The sequence below is a fragment of the Borostomias antarcticus genome (assembly GCF_949987555.1).
Source record: "Borostomias antarcticus genome assembly, chromosome: 23".
In the NCBI taxonomy this organism is placed as follows: Eukaryota; Metazoa; Chordata; class Actinopteri; order Stomiiformes; family Stomiidae; genus Borostomias; species Borostomias antarcticus.
This window is the reverse complement of record NC_140256.1, coordinates 14,107,968-14,133,742: the sequence shown is the minus strand read 5'-3', so window position 1 is coordinate 14,133,742 and position 25,775 is coordinate 14,107,968. Positions and strand designations below refer to the sequence as shown.

Genomic DNA, 25,775 nt, shown 5'->3' with positions numbered 1-25,775 from the left:
AGGAAAGCCTGGTGATGTGAGTCTAGGAGGTAACAGGTAGTGCAGGTTTCCTCTTTGACCTACAAGGCGTGTTCTCTCTGACGCCATGGTCTGAATGGGACACAGAAGACTTCACATCTCGTTGAAGCCAAGGGGGCAGAGCTCCAGTGAGGATTGTGCTCACATTAAGGGGCAGTCCGTGTCCTGTTAGAGAGACCTTGCTTTATCAGCATAAGCGTGTCTGAAGTGTCCCAGCTCAGGGAATGATCCACCTCAGCGCGGGGTTGCAGCTGCCTTACACCACCCAACGCTTTAACCCCCATATTTCATTGAGCTATAGGCTATAGCCTGCTGCCACAACTGACTAGGCTACTCCTAGTATTGGTGAGGGATCATGAAGACAGGAGCAATTTAGCGACATAAGGTAAAGTTGGACTAAAGGATTTTCTAAAAATGTCTAAAGACAAGAAATAATCTGCAGCAAATCATCTCCCAATAGAGATGTAGCCAAATAAATTATAATTCTAAGCTTGTACCATCGACCTTGGGTTGCTATGCCCACCAAGGCCAGCAACAACAAGTAGGCTAAGGTGTTTTATGACACTTTTGGCCATCATCTCCAGCCCAATACTTTGTTGAACCACTTCTATGAATAAATAAAAAAAATAAAAAGAAGCGACAGTCGTTACAGCCGCTCGTCATCACATAACGACCCTGAACGCATCTCCCAGAATAAAACATGAAGGAACTGAGCAAACGAAAACGCTTCAGTTTGGCATCGCGAATTGACGCTGCCCTGCACAGCAACCGAGCACGCCCAGAAACTACAGCCTACCGGAGACTTTGGATAGTTAAGCATCGCAACAGGTGCAAAGATGGATGCCGCAGAAAAATGATCAGGTGAAGGCCTAAACGCCACAAGAACTTTCTATTTGAGAATAACCAGCCTGTCAACGAATGTTGTTTCTGAAATTTAGAATCTTTCAAACTGGGACAGATTGCAGTATTCAATGTCAATATCGACTGACCATCAGATGACATAATATGTCACATCACAGTCTATAACTAATTTCACAAACCTTCGAAATCGTAATGTCCCGGGGCTCCGTCAATGAGTCGCCCACTTCACGCCTCACCCAGCTCTGAGCAATCGAGACAGGTGTTTCAAACTTCAATAATTTCCGATGTCCACTCCTTTTTACGATGAGTCCATCCTCCCTGCTGAGCCCATCCTACTCGTCGCGCTGCTTTCAAGCGCTGCTGCGGACGGAGTGGGCGTAGATTCCGCTTGACTTGCGCACTCCTTCGGAAACGTCGCCAAAGCTGATTGGAGAGGTTCTAAGTAGTTTCCAAAAGAGGAGGAATAAATTAGAAGCGGACGTCCTTCCTCTGCCCGCCTCTGAATTGCAAAACAGGTTAGAATACTTCAAAATGACAAAACTAAGGGAAGTTATATAGCACGGCTATCGATACTAGCAAATATGCAACTCATACACACACACTCTCTGTCTATATATATATATATATAGGCCTATACACACACACACGCACACACACACGCACAGGAACATTGTCCCATTCATTATTTTATCACCGGACTCACGACCACAGAAAATGTTAAGTAGAGAGTCAAACAGCAATATTTCTAAAATATCCCAATTCACCATCATGCAAGGAGGACGTCAGTCAAAGTGGCCACAATGATCACTTCATCGGTTCTGCATCAACCATAAAGACAACAAAGCCAGTTCTGACACGTGATATCTTGTTGGAGCTGGAGGACTTCTAGATATACAATGTTCAAACACCCACTCCACCATATTTAAAAATAAATCTCCAACCAAGGGAGATAATACGATTTACATGTTATCAGCGTGAGTTAAAAACACCAAAGAATGAGCCGTCCTTCATACTGATTATACAGACAATAAGAGTCATATACATGTTATACAGTTTCAGGCATGTTTGCTAACAGTGGATATGTTGATACTGTATGTATGGTAAAATAGCACCACAATCCAACAGCTTGTAAACAACATGGGCATCTGCAATAGGACCAAGATTGTGTAAAGCACTTGTGTGGGGAGCAAGATCTGTACATGGATTCCCAACAGGTAAACCTACTGTATGTAAATGTGGGCCAGTCAGTGTGTGATTTCAGTATCACCCCTACCCAGGACAATGAGGCACCAGTTTCTGCCTGACAACAGAGCAAATTACACAAATGCAGGAGGGAGAGAACGTGGTGTGTGTGTGTGTGTGATTTTGTGTGTGTGTGTGTGTGTGTGTGTGGCATGCCAAGACTGAGAAAATAGATCATTCAGAAAAATGTACAGGTCAACAAACATATACACAATTCCCAAACATTATTTACATGTCATACAAATCCAGGAGAAAATGAAGAACCTCCCTGGGCAAATCGGTCAACTGTCACTACTTTTTGGAGACAGTAGGCCTACTCTCTAACACCAGCAGTGTTTAAATGGCTTTTCTTCATTCAAAGTCCTGGTAGGACCAGTAGGACCAGCACCATACAGCAGGTATGTTCTGAGGCTCCTAGCTGTGCCCGGAGGGGTGTGTAGTCAAGATCAACACACACATCAGTCATCGGGACACACACACACACATCAGTCATCGTCACTGCTCCATGCGTCTTCAAAGGCAGAGTTCACAGCTGATTGGCCACCACCGTCCTAGGATTGGAGAAATACAGTTCAATATTCAACTTGAACTCAACTCATGACATCTATTACCCCACTAAACAGCTAAAGGACACATGCTTTTTTTTTTCTCAATTGTGAACAGGGCGTGCCATGCTGTTTTGAGTTGTAAATTCAAGATAGCATAACAAAGTAGTGTTGTGAGTGTGAACTCACTGTTTTAGCAGCTGTCCTCTCGTCCTCTGGCTGCGGTGGACGGGGGACAGGGACCCAGGCCAGGATGTTGCAGTCTTTCCCTCCGCTGTACAGCTCCTGGGAGCACATGAGAGGACCGGGTCAGACTTCAGACAACCCAACGACCAGGCCAGGCCTGGAATACCATATGTAGGCACTAGGCACGTTTCAGTTATCTTGCTCTCAGTTGTATTTCAGAGAGCCTGACAAAACCTATTACAGATCACTGCTGATGAAGGGCGGGGCCTGAGAAATCATCCATCTCTTCCTCCTGACATAACATTAGTCATTTAGCTGACGCTTTTATCCAAAGCGACTTACACTAATTGCATTTAATGTAGGAAAAGCCAATGTATTACTACTTGCCAGAAATCACAAGTGCATCTCCTTTCTAAAACAAGTGCACAGTAAACATTTTGTCCCCCACCCATGCTGCATATTCCTTTGTGGCAATGATGGAGTGAAAAGATGGGATTTCTTTTTGAATTAATATGATACATTACTAATCTATGAGACCCCTAACATGTAAAACAATGAGTAAACAAGCCAGGAATCTTTTCTTTTATCTAAACTCTGGATTTGAAAAGTAGAAGTGTCCCTCAGTAGAATGAATGTTGAAATACAGACATATCTAGCGCTACTAAACACCTCAAGCTCTACTCTCTGCGGATGTAGAACATACATGGTTTCCCGAGTAAACTTGTCTGAGACACCAAACATAGTTTTTAATGTAAAAGTCTAAATGTACTTGTCAATGGAAAAATGCATTGGAAAGGCGGCCCTTTAGTGGTGGGTTCTGATAGTACGGGGGGACTGACTGGCTGGCTGGCTGACTGGCTCGCTCACGATGTGACACAGGCCAACCTAAAGTCCCCCCCCTTCGGCTGTCGCTGGGTGGTGGACAACAAGTGACTTAGAGCATAATCTAGTGCTGAAATCATAGTGCAAGTATAGCAAACTAAAAATATAAAAAAGTTGTGGTCAAACGTTTACATAGACTTGTAAAGAACATGTATGTCATGGCAGTCTATGGACAGGGCTGAAGAAACAATGTCAGAAAGCCAACAAATTTAGCTGAACTGCACCGATTTTGTCAAGAGGAGTGGACAAAGATTCAACTAGAAGCTTGTGGATGGCTTCTAAAAGCGCCTAATTGAGGTGAAAATGGCCAAGGGACATGTAACCAAATATTAGCATTGCTGTATGTATATTTTTGACCCAGCAGATTTGGTCACATTTTCAGGAGACCCATAATATCGTCATCATAAAAGAACCAAACTTCATGATTTTTTTGTGTGAAAAAGAAGTATGTGCTCCAATCACTCTATCGAAGAAAAATAAGAGTTGTATAAATGATTGTAAACTCATGACAGCCGAGAGATACATGTTCTCTACAAGTGTGCAGTATGTAAACCTGTGAGCACAACTGTAGGTGCTTAAAGGACCATACCGGTCTAAATAGATTTGATCTCCTTAAACTAGTCACCCAACGTATCTCACATTACTGCAATCCATTTTCCGAAGTAAAGCTCATATTAAAAGATGTTTGCATTTTCATGTTTTACTTAGATTTCAAAAGTTGAACATGATGGCTTTAAAACGTATTTTTCCCTCGTTGCGCTGACAAACTCGTCCCAATTAGTTTCAAATAATTTTCAGTCGTTTTCATGTTATATTATTTTCGTTTGAATTCGTTGAACTCCTGCGCTATATTCTCTAATCCACCTACGCTAGATTCTCTACCCAGCGCTCCTATAGGCTGCCATGTAAACAGGAAGAAGACAGACCTAGAGATGTAACGGTATGAAAATTTCACATTATAGCGATCAAAATTATCACGGTTATCAGTATTATCGCATCACTGTTAAAATGTGCTGATGTTCAAAAACTACTGATACACACACTGAAATCTTTTGACCAAGTTTTATTTTGAAAACCACAAATAAAATTAGCAGCACTACACTTTTTGTTTACAAAAAACATTAAAATAATGCGTCTGGGAGACTGTAGTTTTGGTTGATGCTGAACAGTATTTACAGTGAATTATAGCATGGTAATCAAACAAGGTTTTAGTGATCATTTTATCGCGATAAATGTAATCACATTTTATCGCGGTTTATCACTAAACCGGTTATCGTTACATCCCTAGACAGACCGTTGGCGTAGGCTGTGCAAAGAGGGTTAAAATGCAAATACTAACTACTGAAAAGTATTTGTCAGCACAAGGGAACAATTAAAAAATATGTTTTGAAGCCATCACGTTACAACTTTTGAAATGTAAGTAAAACATGAAAATGCAAATATCTTTTAGTTTGAGCTTTACTTCGGAAAATGGATTACGGTAATGTGATAAACGTTGGGAGAGTAGTTTTAGGAGATCACATCATATTTAGACCGGCATAGTCCTTTAAGAGGGAGGATCCTGCTACTACTTCATGCTGCTTCTGGCAGTTACATCACACAGTGACAGGACACATTCGTCCTTGTAAGGTTCATAACTGTTATTAAGCCAGGGGAGTGCGGCTTCTCAAAAATGTACAACTTAACACGCTGACATGGGTGACATGTCTTCAAATGGGGAAGAAGCAAACATACATTCCTGAAAAGATCTACATTGCAGAACAAGATTCTTATACTGTAAGTGGCTCCCCTGCATTCTTCAAATGTAGGTTAATATGTAGGCGGTGTGGTCAATTACAGCACAATAATGTTTCACTCCAGATATGGCAGGGATTAGCTAAGGTATGAACACTAGATGAGCAATAGGAAGTGAGCAATGGGAAACAGGGAGAGGTGTGAGCAGATACTAGAGATGAAACTGGATCACACCCAGCCAACCTTCAACTGTTAACAGGTCACTGTTTACACTGCTGATGCACACGTGGACAACATTTTTGGTATCCTTCCGTTAAAGAACGAAAAACCCACGATGGTCACTGAAATAACTTGAAACTGACAAAAGTAATAATAAATAAATAAAAATACTGAAAATTAACTAATGGAAATCAGACATTGCTTTTGAATTGTGGTTCAACAGAATCATTAAAAAAAACAACTAATGAAACTGGCCTGGACAAAAATGATGGTACCCCTAGAAAAGATTGAAAATAATTTGACCATAGGGACATGTTAAACTAAGGTGTGCCCTTTAATTAGCATCACAGGTGTCTTCAAACTTGTAATCAGTCAGTCTGCCTATTTAAACGGTGAAAAGTAGTCACTGTGTTGTTTGGTATCATAGTGTGTAGCACACTGAACATGGACCACAGAAAGCTAAGGAGAGTTGGCTCAGGGGATTAGAAAGAAAATAATAGACAAGCACGTTAAAGGTAAAGGCTATAAGACCATCATCTCCAAGCAGCTTGATGTTGCTGTGACTGCAGTTGCACATATTTTTCAGAAGTTTAAGGTCCACAGGACTGTAGCCAACCTCCCTTGACGTGGCCTCAAGAGGAAAATTGATGGCAAATTGAAGAGATGGATAATAAGAATTAGGGGTGTAACAGTACGAAAACATCCCGGTTCGGTACGTACCTCGGTACGGACGTCTCGGTTCGGTTCAGGAGCAGCGCGCCTGCACTACTCTGATTCCTTTTCTATTCTTTGAAAATTAACTTGAATCAATATTTTTAATATAATTTTATTTACAAACAGCAATACCTTTCAGGCTGCATCATTGCCCCCCCCCCCAAAAAACAAACAAAACAACAACAACAAAATAACAAAACAAAAACACAATGTTGACCAGTAGAATAGCCTACAATGCTGTGTCAAGTAACTTTGCTGTTTCTTTTTCTTTTAAGTGTTTCCCTCTCATTCATACCCCATTTACCCCACTTCACTCAACCTTCATATTTTTGGCCAGAAAAATGTCAACACTGTCAGCAGACAGGGAAGACCTGCTGGCAGTGACGATGTTCCCAGCAGTAGAAAATGAAATAAAAACAAATAGCCTACTTAAAAATATGTTTTTGATCACTTATTTAAAACGAATTAAATGCAATAAAAATTGAAACTAAATAAATTAAAATCTTTACTAAAAAAATTAATCTGCCTTTTTTCCCACAGAGATATAGACTGTGTGTGCAAACGTGCGTGTACAAACGAGCGCACGCTGTGTGCAGCTTCGGAGTTTAATTTCTCTCATTGCAAGGACTATAGCCTACATTGGAACCTCCGTGATATATAAATTATTCCCTTAGCCTACCTGTGTTTCATTACGGTGCATTAGGCTAAGGCAAACGAACAGAATTAAAGGAGAATGCTCGTTTTTGACAACCTGGACCTTATTTACGGCATATTATAAGACGTTTGACTCACCGAGATAACTTTGGTGTAATTCGGAGGCCTGTAGAAGAAATTTAAAATCCAGCGCGAGCCAAGTATATCCATGTAATGGCGGCGGACGGGGCACTGAGAATGCAGCTTCTAAAAAATCTATTTTCTGCCGCGAAACGGTTGTTTTCATCAATCTGTCTTTATGAATCGCTAGTTGTGCTTACATAGAGCGAGGGCTTGTTGTGGTTTTTCAACAAGCGTTGCTCCAGCACGCTATGCGCTTGCGTGCTGGAGCAATTGGGGAAGCTATTTCGTTTCTAAAGACGTTTCTAAAGATCATATTACAGAGGCATGTGAAAAACCACAACAAGCCCTCGGACAGACAGGCAGGCAGGCAGGCAGACAGGCAGGCAGGCAGAGAGAGACAGGTAGGCAGAGAGAAATAGGCAGGCAAACGGACAGATAGGCAAGCAAGAAGACAGAGACAGACAGGCCGGCAGAGAAATAGGCAGACAGACAGACATGGCCTCTCTTCTGTCTCCACCCTGTAATTGCCTAGCCTTCCTACATACAGTATCCATAGTTGGAGCAATAAGGCTGACATGTTTTTTTGTTTTTTTTAACATGCGGTTGTTGAATTTAATCTGTAAGCTATGAGGGGGAAGTTGTGGGGGTCACCTGGTAGTCCTGTAACCTATGAGGGGGAAGTTGTGGGGGTCACCTGGTAGTCCTGTAACCTATGAGGGGGAAGTTGTGGGGGTCACCTGGTAGTCCTGTAACCTATGAGGGGGAAGTTGTGGGGGTCACCTGGTAGTCCTGTAACCTATGAGGGGGAAGTTGTGGGGGTCACCTGGTAGTCCTGTAACCTATGAGGGGGAAGTTGTGGGGGTCACCTGGTAGTCTTGTAACCTATGAGGGGGAAGTTGTGGGGGTCACCTGGTAGTCTTGTAACCTATGAGGGGGAAGTTGTGGGGGTCACCTGGTAGTCCTGTAACCTATGAGGGGGAAGTTGTGGGGGTCACCTGGTAGTCTTGTAACCTATGAGGGGGAGGTTGTGGGGGTCACCTGGTAGTCCTGTAACCTATGAGGGGGAGGTTGTGGGGGTCACCTGTTAGTCGGGGTGGAGGTAGTGGGATTCACCTGGTAGTCGGGGTGGAAGTGGCAGCAGTTGACGTTGTTGTAGTGCCCCCTCAGCGTGGTGAGCAGCTGGCCCGTGTGGAGGGCGTACACCGCCACCGAGCTGCCGCACGGCACAAACACCAACTCTGGGCTGCAGCCGCAAGACACCGTGAACTTTAACCCCTTACGGCTCTCATTACACACCTTCCCATAGTTCACCTGGAGAGGGAGAATGAGAGGGGTCAGACATGTGCGGCTCAGACATCTATCTCATCTTGAAAAAAAGGTATTACATATTATAGAGCTGCACAATTCATCGCGTATTAATCGTTCTCACAATTTAAGCCTCTCTACTAGTCGCGAAAGGCCGCAATAAATGCAGTCCTCGAGTCGCCTGCTGCATTAAAAATCACAAATTCTTGGTTTTAAACAGCTCTACTCAGCCAGCTCTACTCAGCAAGCAAGCACGACAAATCACAGAAAAATCACAGAAATGCGTCGAGTGTGTCGGGGCGCATTGTGAAGCATCACGCCTGAAACTCTTGCTAGGCGATGAGGTTGGCCTGAGGAGGGGCGTGGATAGACAAGATCTCTAATGGTGGCTAGACAAGTCGTCTCCAGCAGCTACCTGTAGCCGACACTCCCCCAGATGCCTATAGAAAGAAGCCCTGTGTTAAGAGTTCAATTCACCCAGGGCGTGGGGGTATCTCCCAACACCACAGTGAAGGAGAAACATGCTGCAGCAGTGGGGGAAACTGGATGTTATTGCCCCTCTAGGAGCGGGGGATTGCAGTGCCATCATCAAAATTAGCAACAGTTTTAAAGCGACATAATGCCGTTTGATTTAAAAACCGTAATTGTTTCAATTACATTTTAAGCTATTAACCAAAATACATTGTTATAGCATTATGTGGGCTAGGTTAGTTACATTTTTTGTAAAATCCTGTGTCGTTGTCTCCTCAAAATGTTTGGTATTGGAACCCTTTACATAAGCGTTTGCTAAAGTTAGTTAGAATCTTATTAGATTCTGTTTCTGTGGTGGTGGGCAAAACCTAAAAACAAGACAGCAGCCATGTGCGTAGCTAGCTAGCTAGACACAGCTCGCCAACTCAATCATCACTACAGCTACATCCAGCATGAATCTTTCACTTGTGTGATCTGGAAGCTCAGCTACATTACTTGCATGATAAAAACTTGGGACTGTTGGTCAATCATAGAATTTATATCGGACGAACTGAAATGAACAATTATTACTTTATTATATCACCTAAACACACATACTTTAATCCACACAAGCATGATATAATGCTGTAAAAACGCTTAAACGGCCTCAAATGTTGGGTAGAACTTCTGCACGTCTGTAGTGAGCCAGGTGCGCTGGAGAGGACCAAGGAGAGCAAGAACTAGCGCACACCATCTTCTTCAACTGAGTTACTGGATCAAATGTATTGATCACGTTTCGCTCGGCTGACCTTCATCGGGTTGTATTTTTGGTGACACTTTACAATAAGGAACACAAAAAAGAGTAGTTACTGAATAATCAATCAATTAATCAATCAAAGCTTTATTTGTATAGCGCATTTCATACACAGAGGCAACACAATGCGCTACTGAGTAACTACTGATGAACCAATAATTAGTTAATGATTAGTTACTGATAAACTCTGAGATTAGTTAATGAGTAGTTACTTATAGGGACTACTATAATAGTTACTGAGGAAGCAATGATTAGGTAATGAGTAGTAGTAGGAGTAACTGCTGATGAAACAATAATTAGTTAATGAGTAGTTACTGATTAACTCTGACTAGTTAATGAGTAGTTACAGATGGGGACTACTATAGTAGTTACTGATTAACTCTGACTAGTTAATGAGTTGTTACTGATGGGGACTTCTATGATGGGTTACTAGAGAACAGACTGGGGACTACCTAACCATTACCTAATCATTAGTTACTCTTTTGCGTACCTTATTGTAAGTTTCTCAGTAACTACTATAGAAGTTCCCAGTCTGTTCTCTAGTTCCTCAGTAACTACTATAGTAGTCCCCATCAGTAACTACTCATTAACTAATATCAGAGTTAATCAGTAACTAATCATTAACTAATAATTGGTTCATCAGTAGTTATTCAGTAACAACTCATCTTTTGTGTGCCTTATTGTTAAGTGTTACCGTATTTTTTAGCGCAAAAATCTGTGCCAGTGGATTTGAACAAGCACAGATACTCTGCAAACATTGTAAAATGATTGGTGCATCGAATCACCTTGCTTTTGTATAAAAGTGGCAATCAGCCTTTGTGTATTTGCAATGGAGGCCCTTTAGTGTGAACCTTAACCTGCAGACCCAGGTGTCTTGGGGAGATTTATGTACTGGTGGGGGTAAGGCACGCACACGCACACGCACACGCACACACACACACACACACGCACACACACAAACCAGATTTTCCATTTCCCCACACACACGCGTGCGCGGACCCACACATGCATACCAGTGTGTTCTCTCCGGTGGCGCTGTTCCACAGCCTCAGGCGGTCATCTGTTCCGGTGGTGAGGAGGTAGAGGCCGTCTCCGGTGAAGCAGAGGCCGTTGACCCGTCCGTTATGAGCTGTGTTCACTGAGAAACACACGTCAATGACACTCCCACAGCACACTAGGGGTGGGAATAGGCAGTGATCTCACCATTCAATTCAGATTCCATTATCAATGTGATAGATTATAATTTTAAATGACTTTTCTACCATTTGACTACAGTAACCCATTAAACTGATCATTAACCATTGATCCATTGATTAAATTTACCATTTACCATTTGAATCAACCCCAATCACTAAATTATTGCACCTCTGCTGGACCAAGCATACATTTTGTAATAAAATGTCTGTAATTGTAGTGCAAAAAAGAGACTGACAACCAAATTGGGTGAAAACGGGATAAAATGTAAAAAATGTATGTATGAAAATGGATTTATTATTTATTTATTTACTTTCCGAATTTGAAAATCAATCGATAATCGTAGACAATAGAATCGCGATTCTTACATTTGATTTTTCCCACCACCTCTAGAATACAAACGCACATCATGAAGTCCCAGTCTGTACATACATGCGTGCATGCTTGCGCGCGCACACACACACACACACACAGACACACTCACACACTTGAATAATTTATTTATGTCCGCATAAATATAAATACAAAGGACAAACACTAACAATGCCATCAGACATTAGGAGTCAGTCAGTTGCATAAGGGCCTAGTTGGGGATCACATTGTTACACAAGATGACAGTGAAAGGTCACAATAGCCTACTTCATGGGTATAGAAAAAAGCGCCTCCTCCACACACACACACACACACACACACACACACACACACACACACACACACACACACACACAGAACACACACATACTTAACAACTTTCACATCTCTGCATACCACACCTACATAGCCTTCTTCACATTCTTTCCTTCATTCATCTTTTTTTGTTATCTGTCAATCTTCCTCTCTGCAAACCCCTCATTCCAGCCATGAGTCACAGGGCAGCTATGCTACGCTAGCTCCTGGCCCTCCCTCCCCCGCGGGCTCAGGACGACTTCAACTCGTTTGCAGAGAAAGATATGGAGAATGCCTAACACACACACACGCGTGCGCGCGCACACACACACACACACACACACGTGCACAAAGCTTATAACGCAGCTCTAGTCTGGTAAGCCTGAATAGTTAGGAGGATATAGGAGGGAGAGAGGGAGGAAAGGAGGGAGGATAGGAGGGAGGATATAGGAGGGAGAGAGGGAGGGAGGAGAGGATGGAGGATAGGAGGGAGGATATAGGAGGGAAAGAGGGAGGATAGGAGGGAGGATAGGAGGGAGGATATAGGAGGGAAAGAGGGAGGATAGGAGGGAGGATATAGGAGGGAGAGAGGGAGGATAGGAGGGAGGATATAGGAGGGAGAGAGGGAGGATAGGAGGGAGGATATAGGAGGGAGAGAGGGAGGTAGGAGAGGATGGAGGATAGGAGGGAGGATATAGGAGGGAGAGGAGAGGATGGAGGCTAGGAGGAGAGGGAGGATAGGAGGGAGAGAGGGAGGATATAGGAGGGAGAGAGGGAGGGAGAGGAGAGGATGGAGGCTAGGAGGAGAGAGGGAGGATAGGAGGGAGAGAGGGAAGGAGAGAGGAGCATAGAGGAGGGAGGACAGCAGAGGGACAGAGGTGCTGGTACCGGTCTCTGAGGAGGCTTTGGACTTGTCCCCGTTGTGCTGGTCCAGAGTGAAGAGACTTCCCGAGGCCCGGCGCACATCCCACACTCTCACCCTGCTGTCAGTACTGGGGAGAGGTGGAGAAAGGGAGAAGGAGAGAGAGAGGGGGAGAGTAAGGGGGTAGATTATAATGAGAATCAATGTGGCTGCCAGTCTCCTTGGCTGTGAGCCTGTGTGGTTTTCCCTCCGGCTCCCCCAGCTGTAACAGGACTGTCATGGGTCCGACGGCCCAGCAGCCTCAGCACCGCCTCCCTCCCATCGTCCCTGCAATGACCTCCCGTTCCGCCCAGCACCCGTCTGCTCTGGGGGCAATTTAATAAGGTTCCTAGACCACTTCATCAGAAGCGCAATAACAGTAACAGCCCCTCCCCCCCCTCCCATGTAACGAAACACATCTCTAATGGCCCATTTCGACCGCGCCAAAAAGTACCAACTCGATTCTGCTCTACTTGCTTTTCTGGGCTTTCCACCGCGCACAAGGCGCGTAGAGAAAAGGAGAAGCGTGACTTTTTTTTGGCTCAATCAAAAAAAAAAAAAGACTCAATCTGTCTATGGAACAAAATGTAGTGAATATCTTACTTATCTTACAAGACTGACTGATCTAGGAAAGCAGTTCTGTGTTTGTTTGCGTTTATTAGGGCTGTGCAATAAAATCGATATTGCGCAATACAATGTGATATTTTTTTCCTCGATACTGTATTGATTTTCCGCGGTACAGTATTGATAGTTTAAAAAATAAAAAAAGCACAAGGAAAGACACCATAACACTCTCCTCTACCCACAAGCCGTACGTGGGAATCCTACTTTCATCACATATACTCTATAACAGAAGCCCAGATCCCCATTATAGCAGATGGAGTCACGCGCAGCCCCGTGCGTGTGGGCGGTCCAGCAGCGCTGCCCCGTGCGTGTGGGCGGTCCAGCAGCGCAGCCCCGTGCGTGTGGGCGGTCCAGCAGCGCAGCCCCGTGCGTGTGGGCGGTCCAGCAGCGCAGCCCCGTGCGTGTGGGCGGTCCAGCAGCGCAGCCCCGTGCGTGTGGGCGGTCCCAGGCGGTCCAGCAGCGCAGCCCCGTGCGTGTGGGCGGTCCAGCAGCGCAGCCCCGTGCGTGTGGGCGGTCCAGCAGCGCAGCCCCGTGCGTGTGGGCGGTCCAGCAGCGCAGCCCCGTGCGTGTGGGCGGTCCCAGGCGGTCCAGCAGCGCAGCCCCGTGCGTGTGGGCGGTCCCAGGTGGTTCAGCAGCGCAGCCCCGTGCGTGTGGGCGGTCCAGCAGCGCTGCCCCGTGCGTGTGGGCGGTCCAGCAGCGCAGCCCCGTGCGTGTGGGCGGTCCCAGGTGGTTCAGCAGCGCAGCCCCGTGCGTGTGGGCGGTCCAGCAGCGCAGCCCCGTGCGTGTGGGCGGTCAAGCAGCGCAGCCCCGTGCGTGTGGGCGGTCCCAGGCGGTCCAGCAGCGCAGCCCCGTGCGTGTGGGCGGTCCCAGGCGGTCCAGCAGCGCAGCCCCGTGCGTGTGGGCGGTCCCAGGCGGTCCAGCAGCGCAGCCCCGTGCGTGTGGGCGGTCCCAGGCGGTCCAGCAGCGCAGCCCCGTGCGTGTGGGCGGTCCCAGGCGGTTCAGCAGCGCAGCCCCGTGCTTGTGGGCGGTCAAGCAGCGCAGCCCCGTGCGTGTGGGCAGTCCCAGGTGGTTCAGTAGCGCAGCCCCGTGCGTGTGGGCAGTCCCAGGTGGTTCAGCAGCGCAGCCCCGTGCGTGTGGGCGGTCCAGCAGCGCAGCCCCGTGCGTGTGGGCGGTCCCAGGTGGTTCAGTCACCGTCACTACGGTTGTTTTCTGGAAGCGCTCACAGCGGAGAGCTCCCTGGGAGCTTAATCAGCCCGTGGCATTTAGGGAGAGCCAGGTGGGTACCATCCGTGCCCCATATGCTGCATAATGGGATGGTGGTGACGATGCCACGCCCTCTGACCCGGGCTGCCAGCTGGCTATGAAGTGTGTGTGTGGGGAGGGGCGGGGGTTGGTTATCTACTGTTGAGGTGCTCTGGAGTCTAATAGATCTGACCTCTGCCCTCTACTACTGTAGTTTCCACCCAGTGTGGGATTGGCTGGCCACATTCTAGACTCTAGTATGAGAAAGACAAAGAGGGTTTAGACAGGGGACAGTGGTTCTCTTCTCTCTGTCTGCAGAGGCAGGGTGATCAGGGGAGAGGATGACAGGGAGAGGATGACAGGGAGAGAGGACGACAGGGTTGAGAGGATGAGAGGTAGACCAGGTGAGAGGACGACAGGGTTGAGAGGATGGGGATGAGAGGTAGACCAGGTGAGAGGATGACAGGGATGAGAGGATGAGAGGTAGACCAGGTGAGAGGATGACAGGGATGAGAGGATGGGGATGAGAGCCAGACCAGGTGAGAGGATGACAGGGATGAGAGGATGGGGATGAGAGGTAGACCAGGTGAGAGGATGACAGGGATGAGAGGTAGACCAGGTGAGAGGATGACAGGGATGAGAGGATGAGGGGATGAGAGGGAGAGCAGGTGAGAGGATGACAGGGATGAGGGGATGAGAGGGAGACCAGGGGAGAGGATGACAGGGATGAGAGGATGAGAGGGAGAGCAGGTGAGAGGATGAGGCTGAGAGGATGAGGATGAGACGTACCTGGCCGTGGCCAAGATGTGTTCATGTCTGGGGGACCACCTCACAGACATGACCTCCCCCCGGTGACCTGAGGGACACAATGGGGTCAGAGTCTGTTTGCATGTGCGTGCGTGTGTGTGCGTGTGTGTGTGTGTGTGTGTGCGTGCGTGTGTGCGCGTGTGTGTGTGGACCACTCACCTTGCAGGACGTGGATGCGAGAGCCAGACTTCAGGTCGCACAGCTGGATCTTGGGGTCTGCGGTGCCAACTGTGACCAGAGAAACACAAGCTCTGGTAGTGAGAGTGTGTGTGCGTGTGCACATGATTGTGTGTTTATGAAGGAAAGTGCCTCTAGGAAAGTGCCTAGAGTTGAAAGACTGGAGGCCCAGGTTTCCTCAGATAAGATGAGAGAATGTGACTGGGCCCTGATACTAGTCTTTAATAAACATGAGAGTGAGAGTGAGCTGCTACCCCCTGATCTACTGGCTTTTTTGTTTGTATCTGGTGTTTCTTTTCTTTCCAACCTTTCTATAATTTCAACATCTGAAAAGCTTATAAAGTGAGTAAGCAAGTGTATGTGTGTGTGTGTGTGTATGTGAGTGACTGAGTGAGTGAGTGAGTGTGTGTGTGTGTGTGTGTGTGTATCTATCTATCTATCTATCTATCTATCTATCTATCTATCCACACTCAATGGATCCATAAGTGCATATACAAAATCCCTCAAAAACACTATAAACTCTGTTTTTCAAAGACAGGAAACTCACCGAGTGGTCACTGGTGTCCGTGGATGTTCTGACAAAAAAATCACCACAAATTATGCTTGCGATCGGGTTTTATTTATAATTTAGCATAGAACTATTTTCATTCGCAGTACATACGTTTGTAAACTTCCGCTTGAACTTTGGGAGGTTTTGACTGAGTTTGGAGGTGATAAAATGGCTGTTTTCAGAGAAATGTCATGGTTTAATCTGATCCTGTTAGCTGTTTCTAATGATGATGTTGACCCCTGAGTGTGGCTGTCTACTCGAGTTTTCTGTAAGAAACTGTGTCTCCCTTCCATAGACTTATGAGATAAGGGTGATATTCAATGGTTGGTACATTGTGTGGACAACAGCAATTGTTGTGGTTAGAGACCTGGGCGCCGAACCATCGGCCGGTTATCTCGCTACAAGGCCAGAAGCTGCAGGAGAGACCAGACCAGTCTGATCGGGGTAGGGGGGGGGGGTGGAACGCCCCCGAACCATAAGAACCGTGCTCAAGCTCAGATGCTTTGATTTGGGCCAGACAGCCATACAGACAGGCAAGCTGACATTAGACTAGATGCCATCGTCTTTTGTATGCTAAACCTTCTGTAATTAAACAGCTTTTGATTGTCGTTCAAATCCCGTGTTGGAGAGATTCATTTGGAATATAAATTGGAAAAGGGACCCTGGACTGTGTGGTATTGTGAGATTGGGGGCCGTCTTTTATTGAAATCAAAACACAACGCAGAGCTAAATAAGGACAATAATAAAAGACAACGAAAGTCAACAATTGGTGCCGTGACCCGGATCGGACATCCAACCCTAACAAGTCCAAGACTGGTCGTCAGCCAAAGCAGACAGCTACAGCCACGGGAGACGCCTGGCAGTGCAGCTGTGACCTGAACGACCCTGGACAGACAATCAGACCCAACTAGGTGAGTGGGTTCGGTATCCCGATCATAAAAAACGAATCAGTAAATCTCAGTATACCACACATAGTCTCTCAACACATAAAACAAACCAGTGCTGGATATGGATGTTTGTAATGCCAAGGCGCGTGCATTGTTTTGTCTTGGGAAGTAGGCCACTGCATGTTTTGTGACATCTGGGGACCATAGTATTCCCTAGAATAGACCCAGGTGAGACCGGGAGGTTGGCTTCTAGGGACCAGAGTATCCCTGAGAAGGCCTGTGAGAGATCGGGGGGTGTTTGCTTCTAGGGACCAGAGGATCCTTAATAAGGCCCATGAGAGATCGGGGTTGTTTAACCTCGAAGGACAGAGTATTTCTTCAAGAGGGCCCGTGAAAGACCGGGGGGGTTCCGTCCACGTGAAATAGGGTGGATGGTTGTGTTAGTTTTAAGGTAAACCTGTGTGAGACACAGGACCGAATTGCCTTTGAGAAAAGATCCGTGGGGTCGGGATGATTTTGTGATTTATGTTTATTGTTGCATATGGAAGCTAGATGTGTATCTATGTATGCATGGGCCTAGATATATACATTCTAGGAAAGTGTTGTTGGTGAGGTCACTGTGACAAAATCATAGTGTGTGACCCAGCAGCAGACTGCTGGTTCTCTCTCTCACCCAGCCCCTCCTTTCAGATACAACAGAGACAAACTACAGTAGCCAGTCGCTTGACTGACGCGAGAGAAGAGGAGGCTTAGGGAGGGGAGTCGGAGGAGGAGATAGAACACCGTCAATGACGGGTCCGAGGTCTGTCTTATCTTACCAAAGAGCGCCTGCCCCACTGCAGGGGGCGGGGCTGACAATGCCATCAGATGAGGACCGGGATGACGAGAGGTTGAAGGAGGAGCCCGAGTTTCCGCCCCCTCCGCCCCCTGACAAGCTCAGGAGGGAGAGGAGGGATCGTAAATGTAAAGCACTGCCACCAGCTGCTGCTTCCAACTTGCGCCCCCTACGATCGGGGGGTGGTACTGTCGGTGCAGAGGGCAATCTTGAATGCTGGTCGGCTAGTATAAAACATCCATGCGATGTAGGTGATGTGAACATGGCTCAGGCCAGACACCCGTTGATCGGTCACACTCTAACTAAAGCAATCACCACCAAGGTCAGGGGAGTAGAGGAGAAAGCCAGAGCTCCACAGATCCCATTCAGAGCTAGGGATGACAAACGAGAGCGTTGTCATTTTTGTGGGAGCAGAGGCCATTGGAGAAAGAGAACAGCTGTTCCAACTTCATACACGGCTCCCCATCATCAGTAGATGCCACCGCTCCGCATCCTAGGCCACCAGAAGGCCTGTATGTAACAACCACCTTGAACGGACGCCAAAACCTTCTGTAATTAAACAGCTTTTGATTGTCGCTCAAATCCCGTGTGGGAGAGATTCATTTGGAATACATCGGAAAAGGGACACTGGACTGTGTGGTATTTTGTGAGACATTGGGTGCCGTCTTTACGGCCAATAATAAAAGACAACGAAAGTCAACAGAGGCTACCGTAGAAGAAGAAGAGACACTTCCAGGTCACAGTCTACACAACCACAATAACAACAACGACAATGATGACGACGACAACAAGTCGAGAAGCCTAGGATTGCTTTGCAGCTGGTATTTCATTGATAGTGTTAGGTAGATGTGTTTGTTGATCAAAACAAATATGAGACGTGGATGAATCTAAACACCTCTGGCTTTGTTGTCAATACAAATCAATGGATATAATATGTTCGATAAAACCTGATCGGAAGCATACATTGTGGTGATTTTTTGCCATAACATCAACAGACACCAGTGACCACTCACAAGTTTCTTGTCACGACCTCTGATTGTTCCCCATAGCTCAACAGCACACACATTGCACACACTGTATACATATAACATCGCTCATCTATCACACTACACTCTGCACACACACTGTACATACATTCAGCACACTCCATTCTGTATATAATATGTTAATTGCATTTGTATCTCCCTTTAACAGTATCTCGTATTTTGCATATTGCACTGTATTTTGTATTTGCCCTGTTTTTTGTTTTTATTGCAGTTGTGTCTTTGCACTGTCCTGTCATACACCCTGTCCTATGTCGTCTGCAACAGCGTACAGTATGCCATTACCCTAGACAAGTTCCTAGTATGTGTGAACCATGTACATGGCTAATAAAGTGGATCTTGAGCTTTACAAACACTCCGCTACACACGCCGTCTCCTGCTGCCATGTTGTATAACTGTGTTTCTACTATGTTTATTTATTCTGTGTACTTCTGTCACTGGTCTGTAACTGTTCCGTGTTTCACTGTGGTCCGACAGAAACCATGCTTCGTTCCCTGCATGTATGTAATGCATACTGTATGTGGAATGACAATAAAGCTCGACTTGACTTGACATTCTGGTCTAACTGCATCCACCATGACTTTCTGAAGAGTAGGTTGCTTCATCTGAGCTGCTTCTTTGTAAAGGGCAGTGGTATCCTGTTTCACTCTCCACCTCTTAGAGCTGGATGGGGAGATAGAGAGAAAGACAGAGGTGTAGAGAGAGGGATGTGTGTGTGTGGGGGGGGGTGATCAGGTATGTATAACCTGTCAGTCCTGCTCAGTGAGGAGGAGTAGAAGGAGGCTAGATTCTGATCATGTCTCTCACTAAGTTGCTCCTGAATTACTGTCTAAACCCCACAACTCCCCAGGGTCCCTAGAGATGCTGTGACTAGGGGCCAGGACTGGGGTTGGAACTAGGGGCCAGGACTAGAGGCCAGGACTGAGTTTGGAGCCACATAACTAGGGGCCAGTACTAGGTGACAGGACTAGGGGCCAGTACTAGGGACCAGTACTAGGGGCCAGTACTAGGGACCAGTACTAGGGGACAGGACTAGGGGACAGGACTAGGGGACAGGACTAGGGGACAGGACTAGGGGACAGGACTAGGGGCCAGTACTAGGGACCAGTACTAGGGACCAGTACTAGGGGACAGGACTAGGGGACAGGACTAGGGGACAGGACTAGGGGACAGGGCTAGGGGACAGGGCTAGGGGCCAGTACTAGGGGACAGGGCTAGGGGACAGGACTAGGGGACAGGACTAGGGGACAGGGCTAGGGGACAGGGCTAGGGGACAGGGCTAGGGGACAGGACTAGGGGACAGGACTAGGGGCCAGTATTAGGGGACAGGACTAGAGGACAGGACTAGCCTAGGGGACATGACCGGGGTTGGAACTAGGGGACATGCTGAGGGACAGGGTCTTATGGACTTACACAGACTTGAGTAGTGGTAGAGCAACAACAGATACGGTATGATTTACAGGTGTTGTGAAGAGGCCTGGAGTATTCTTGCACAACCTGTGTGAGCCATGTGTTTATGTTACAGACTGAGACACAAACTGGCAACTGGACAAACACGCACATACACAAATACACATGCATACACAAATACACATGCATGCACAAATACACATGCATACACAAATACACATGCATGCACAAATACACATGCATGCACACAAATACACGAACACACCTGCAATGATGCTGTGTTTCTTGGCCACGGGGGACATGTGGTGGCAGTAGACGTTGCCTTCAAACTGGAACACCTCAGCAGGCTGGGGGGCACAGGAGAGGGAGGGAACCAAACACAGCTTTAGTCAAACCACAACCCTCTCCTATGTAGGGATGGAACATTAACCGGTGTAATGATAAACCGCGATAATATTTTATTACATTTATCACGATGAAATTATCACTAAAACCATGTTTGATTACCATGCTTTGAAAAACTCACTGTAAATACTGTCCAGCATCAACCAAAGCTAGCAACAGTCTCCCAGACGCATTATTTTAATGCTTTTTGTAAACAAAAAGTGCAGTGCTGCTAATTTTATTTGTGGTTTTCAATATCAAACTTGGTGAAACAACTTCTGGTGTCTATTAGTAGATTTTGAATATTTTCAGCACATTTTAACAATACCGTGATAACACAGATAGCCATGATAATTGCGGTCACTATAATCGTGATGTGAAATGTTCATACCGTTACATCTCTACTCCTATGTACTGTATACTAGAGAGACCTCACTAGTCATGACACCCTAGAGACCATGCATGGGGAAACAGAGGACTGAGAGACTACAGGACAGATTCAAAAAGATAATATTTTCGACTGTTACAATAGGAACCGAAGGGGGAGGAGGAGGACAGAGAGACTACAGGAGACTGGAGGAGGAGGAGGAGGACAGAGACTACAGGAGACTGGAGGAGGAGGAGCAGGAGGACAGAGAGACTACATGAGGCTGGAGGAGGAGGAGGACAGAGAGACTACATGAGGCTGGAGGAGGAGGAGGACAGAGAGACTACAGGAGACTGGAGGAGGAGGACAGAGAGACTACAGGAGACTGGAGGAGGAGGAAGACAGAGAGACTACATGAGGCTGGAGGAGGAGGAGGACAGAGAGACTACAGGAGACTGGAGGAGGAGGACAGAGAGACTACAGGAGACTGGAGGAGGAGGAAGACAGAGAGACTACATGAGGCTGGAGGAGGAGGAGGACAGAGAGACTACAGGAGACTGGAGGAGGAGGACAGAGAGACTACAGGAGACTGGAGGAGGAGGAGCAGGAGGACAGAGAGACTACATGAGGCTGGAGGAGGAGGAGGACAGAGAGACTACAGGAGACTGGAGGAGGAGGAGGAGGACAGAGAGACTACAGGAGACTGGAGGAGGAGGACAGAGAGACTACAGGAGACTGGAGGAGGAGGAGCAGGAGGACAGAGACTACATGAGGCTGGAGGAGGAGGAGGACAGAGAGACTACAGGAGACTGGAGGAGGAGGACAGAGAGACTACAGGAGACTGGAGGAGGAGGACAGAGAGACTACAGGAGACTGGAGGAGGAGGAGGACAGAGAGACTACAGGAGACTGGAGGAGGAGGAAAGAGAGACTAGAGGAGGCTGGAGGATAAGGAGGAGGAGTACAGAGAAACTACAGGAGGCTGGAGAGGGAGGAGGGCAGAGGAGGTCAAGTGCAGCAAGACAGGTGTCCGACCACCAAGGCAACTACAATGCAAATCACTCTGCAAACACAAGCGCCTACTCTATGCCCCTGACCATGTGTGTCAAAGCCACAGAGAGAGGACTGAGCCAATGGGCTTACACACAGAGAGGGCTCTGTCTAAACACACACACACATGCACACACTCTAGGGCTGGGTTTAAATTAAACATTTAAATCAAATGATTCCGAATCGATTCATGAATCCCAAAATCGATCTTTTATTTAATGAATGAATGAATAAATGAAGGAATGAATAGTTCATTAATTCATTCAATGAGTCATTCATTCATTCATTTTTGGAAATCAGTATCGATACCCAGCCCTAGTATTGATGTGTTGCATAACTTCAGTCGCAATATGCAGTCATGTAATTAAGGTTACAGCTAAAAAAACAGGTTTTAGTAACACTAACCGAATCGATATTGAATCGAATCGAATTGAATCGTGATAATCGATTCTGAACCTTGTGAATCGGAATCGAATCGATTCTTGAAATTCGAATCGATACCCGGCCCTAATACACTCACACACATGCAAAGGCCTGGCCACAGCAGCACAGAACAGACAGAAGGTTGCCATATCCACTTGAGGTTCATATAAAGGGGATTATTTTGCATGGCACAACTAATGAACCATAGCTACATGGCCTCTTCTGAATCATGTAACACAAGACTCTCAGGGGATGTTCAAAGTTCCTGAGGTGAGAGGCTGCTCTGGATTTCTGACCAGCGTTTCGTGTGTGGAGTATTTCACTGACCCTTAGGTGACCCCCATACATGGTAGCCATGACACCTGTGTAACTCTAGCTGAGAATAAAGTCTGCTATATAAGAGAGGGAGCGAGAGAGAGAAAGAGAGGGGGGTGGGGGGGGGAGAGGGAGGGTTGAAAGAGAGAGAGAGCAGAGGGGGAGGAAGGGAGGGAGACTAGAAAGACCAAGATAAGAGTTTATGTGTGTGTGTGTGAGAGAGAGTGTGTGTGAGAGAGAGCGAGAGAGAGAGAGTGAGTGAGTGAGTGAGTGAGTGAGTGAGTGTATAGGTAAGAAGAGGTAGACAGGTGACAGGAGTGTGGCACTCCCTTACCTTCAGTGTCTCTGTGTCCCACACCTTCATGGTTTTATCAAAGGAGCTAGAGACAAACATGCCTGTGTCATGAGGGTACCACTGCACTGTCTCCACACTGAACCTGTGGACATACCTACTAGACCTGCAACACAAACACAGTCGCTTGAGCATCTCACACACACACACACACTCATAAACTATACACTGAACAAAAATAAATGTCCTAACTAAATTGAGTGCCACTGCCATCTAGTGGATGTGCCCAGGCGCACACACCTGCCTACAGTGCAGACGGCCTTGCAGGTGTACTGACGTTTCCGAGTGTTGTTCTCCAAGTCGTAGACAACTATCACCCCATCAGCTCCCCCAGAGAGCATGCTGGAGATTTGACATACAAACTCTTGGTCAGAGGATATCATCTTCCACTTTGCTGTGCTGTTTGAATGTACTCAGTCATTTAATTGAAGTGAATCGTTGATGTACTTACTATCTTCCTTCAATGACCTCGATGTCGATGGTGTTAATACCGTTGCTATGGATCCTGTCGACATCTCGATCATGGTTGAGCTCCAGACTAAGAGCCCTTCAGAGGAATACGGAGAGTGAGCCCCATTCAATTTAATGGTCAAAACAGGCAAATATCTACAAATTTAGCTCTGATTATTTGTCAACATTTAAGACCAGGGTCGAATACACAGAGTCAGATTAAGACTGAAAATAACTAGCTAGCTAGTGCTAGCTTAGTTCATAATTAAATAGCTCGCAAGGTATGTAACTTGGCTAGCTAGCTTTCCCAAACACACTCTCCCACCTCCTCGTTGACTCTGCGCGTCTCAGGCGAAGTGGGTCGTCAAGTCCAGTTTGTCTTCCCGTGAGGAAACCTAACATCATGACAAATAACCAACACCACAACCGCTCGATTCAGGCAGACTGGAAGAAATACTCTTTTGTTGTGGTTGGTTTCCTAGCTAGCTAGCAAGGAAATATATCTAGCTAGCTAATGTTGTTAGCTAGCTCTCGAGATTTGCAGCTACGTTGAAACAATGTTACTATTTATCGTAGCTAGCTTTTTAATATCGTGTGATTTTAATGAAATAAAGGTGGTAATTTCATTGTTGTTATGCCTCGCCAAGTTAGCCCCACGGTTTCAGTACATCAAATAGTGAAAGCGGCCATGTTTTAGGTCGATAGCTAGCTAGCCTAGTGAGCCCGCTGGTGTATAACAAGGGTCCTCATTGGTTACTTAGACCCTATTTCCAATCAAAATACACGTTGCTGTTGCCATGGCTGTGACCACTGACAGTTGCATAATCTCAAGTTCCTGCTGGACTCGTGAGAAGTGGAGAAGCACAGCTGCTCAGACATGAGCAGGATGGCGGGTCTGTTCCGGCGGACCTTCGGGGTCGTGAGAGAACATGTCGGTTCCGACCATCTGGGAAATAAGTACTACGCGATACCCGAGCAGAAGACTTGGACGGGTGAGTTCCTGGTTAGGTACTGTAGCTCATTCTAGAAACTTTGACCTAGCATACGCTAGCCAGCTAATGTTACCTCTGTATCTTGCTCTTGACCTGCTAGGCTAACGTAACTACGCTAGCTAACGGTAACTATCAGCTAAAGAGCACGCAGGATTCGCTCTAGTAGCTAGAATAAAGCAGCACGCTACTTGCCTTATTGGCTACTATTTTTTAATCACTAGCAATGCATTTCAGTCATTTCAGTAACGTTAGCACACACCATGTTGTTATACGACGTTAACCTAATCCTTGGCCTCCTTTCTTGTAAAGAATATACTTCAATGCTATCACAAACTGGCACTGTTGCATTGGCAGCGTATTCCTATTTTATAGACCGTTACATAAGAATGTGAGCGGCCCTCTTTATAGGCTGTATTGTGTCATGTGCCAAGTACACCGCTAGATGGAGTGCGTGACATAAACAAATGTCATCTTCTGCAATTTCCCCCTCTGTGCTAATCTACTGTATGTCTATACGCTCTTGTCTTGACATTAATCTTAGTGGAACCAGACCAGGTCCAGCCTGGCTTATGTGCATGGCTGGCTTGTTTCTGTTCAGGACTGGTAGGACGGAAGCTAGTCATGCCACTGAAATAGCTGTGAATTGAAATCCCTACTAACACAGTGGGTTGCAGCAACGCTGCACATAGGTTGTAGTTTGCTATGTTGCAACATTACCATCAGGTGATGTTGCGACAACGTCCATCTATGATTGAAAATAACCTACCCTCCTTAGACTTTACGGCAACGTTGCTGTAACAGTGAAAACAGTGGTGCCTACAACGTCATTAAATAACATGACGTCATGAAATAGTGATGTTGTATTACAGTCCTATAGACCCTTTTACAGCCTACGTCAGCAGAAGTATGCGCGCGCATTCTTGAAACAGCAGCAGGGGGAGACAGACGAATTCAGAGCAAGGAACCCTAACCTAGAGCAGTATTTTAGTGCAAATAGATTTTATATACCATCAATATGTACTTGAACTCCTTCACTTGGGGTAAGGACTCATTTCCTACTCGGAGCGGACAGGCCACCGGTTTCCTGCTGAGAACCATGGCCTCAGATTTAGAAGATTTGTTCACGAGTGAGGGAACCATGGAGAGGGAGTTTGGCCGGAGAATCGGAGCAGCTGGTGCGGTTCTGCAGTCGCTTTACCGCACTGTTGTGATGAAAAGAGAGCTGAGACAAAAGGCAAAGCTCTCGATCTACCGGTCTATCTTCGTCCCCACCCTCACCTATGGTCATGAAGGATGGGTCATGACCGAAAGAACGAGATCACGGATACAAGCGGCCGAAATGAGTTTTCTCCGGAGGGTG

General features: G+C 46.5%; 1 protein-coding gene across 1 annotated transcript; it reads right to left on the bottom strand.

Annotated features, from left to right (window-relative positions):
• Positions 1-1,754: 1,754 nt before the first annotated feature.
• On the bottom strand, positions 1,755-24,072 carry ercc8 (excision repair cross-complementation group 8). The gene is made up of 12 exons (XM_084457099.1): positions 23,749-24,072; positions 23,425-23,520; positions 23,214-23,315; positions 22,956-23,079; positions 20,349-20,430; positions 15,341-15,409; positions 15,164-15,230; positions 12,496-12,599; positions 10,761-10,885; positions 8,292-8,489; positions 2,856-2,951; positions 1,755-2,672 (listed from the first exon to the last, which is right to left on the bottom strand). Exons 1-12 carry the CDS (start codon positions 23,826-23,828, stop codon positions 2,607-2,609), a joined length of 1,209 nt encoding a protein of 402 aa, XP_084313225.1. The 5' UTR covers positions 23,829-24,072; the 3' UTR covers positions 1,755-2,606.
• Between the last annotated feature and the right edge of the window lie 1,703 nt (positions 24,073-25,775).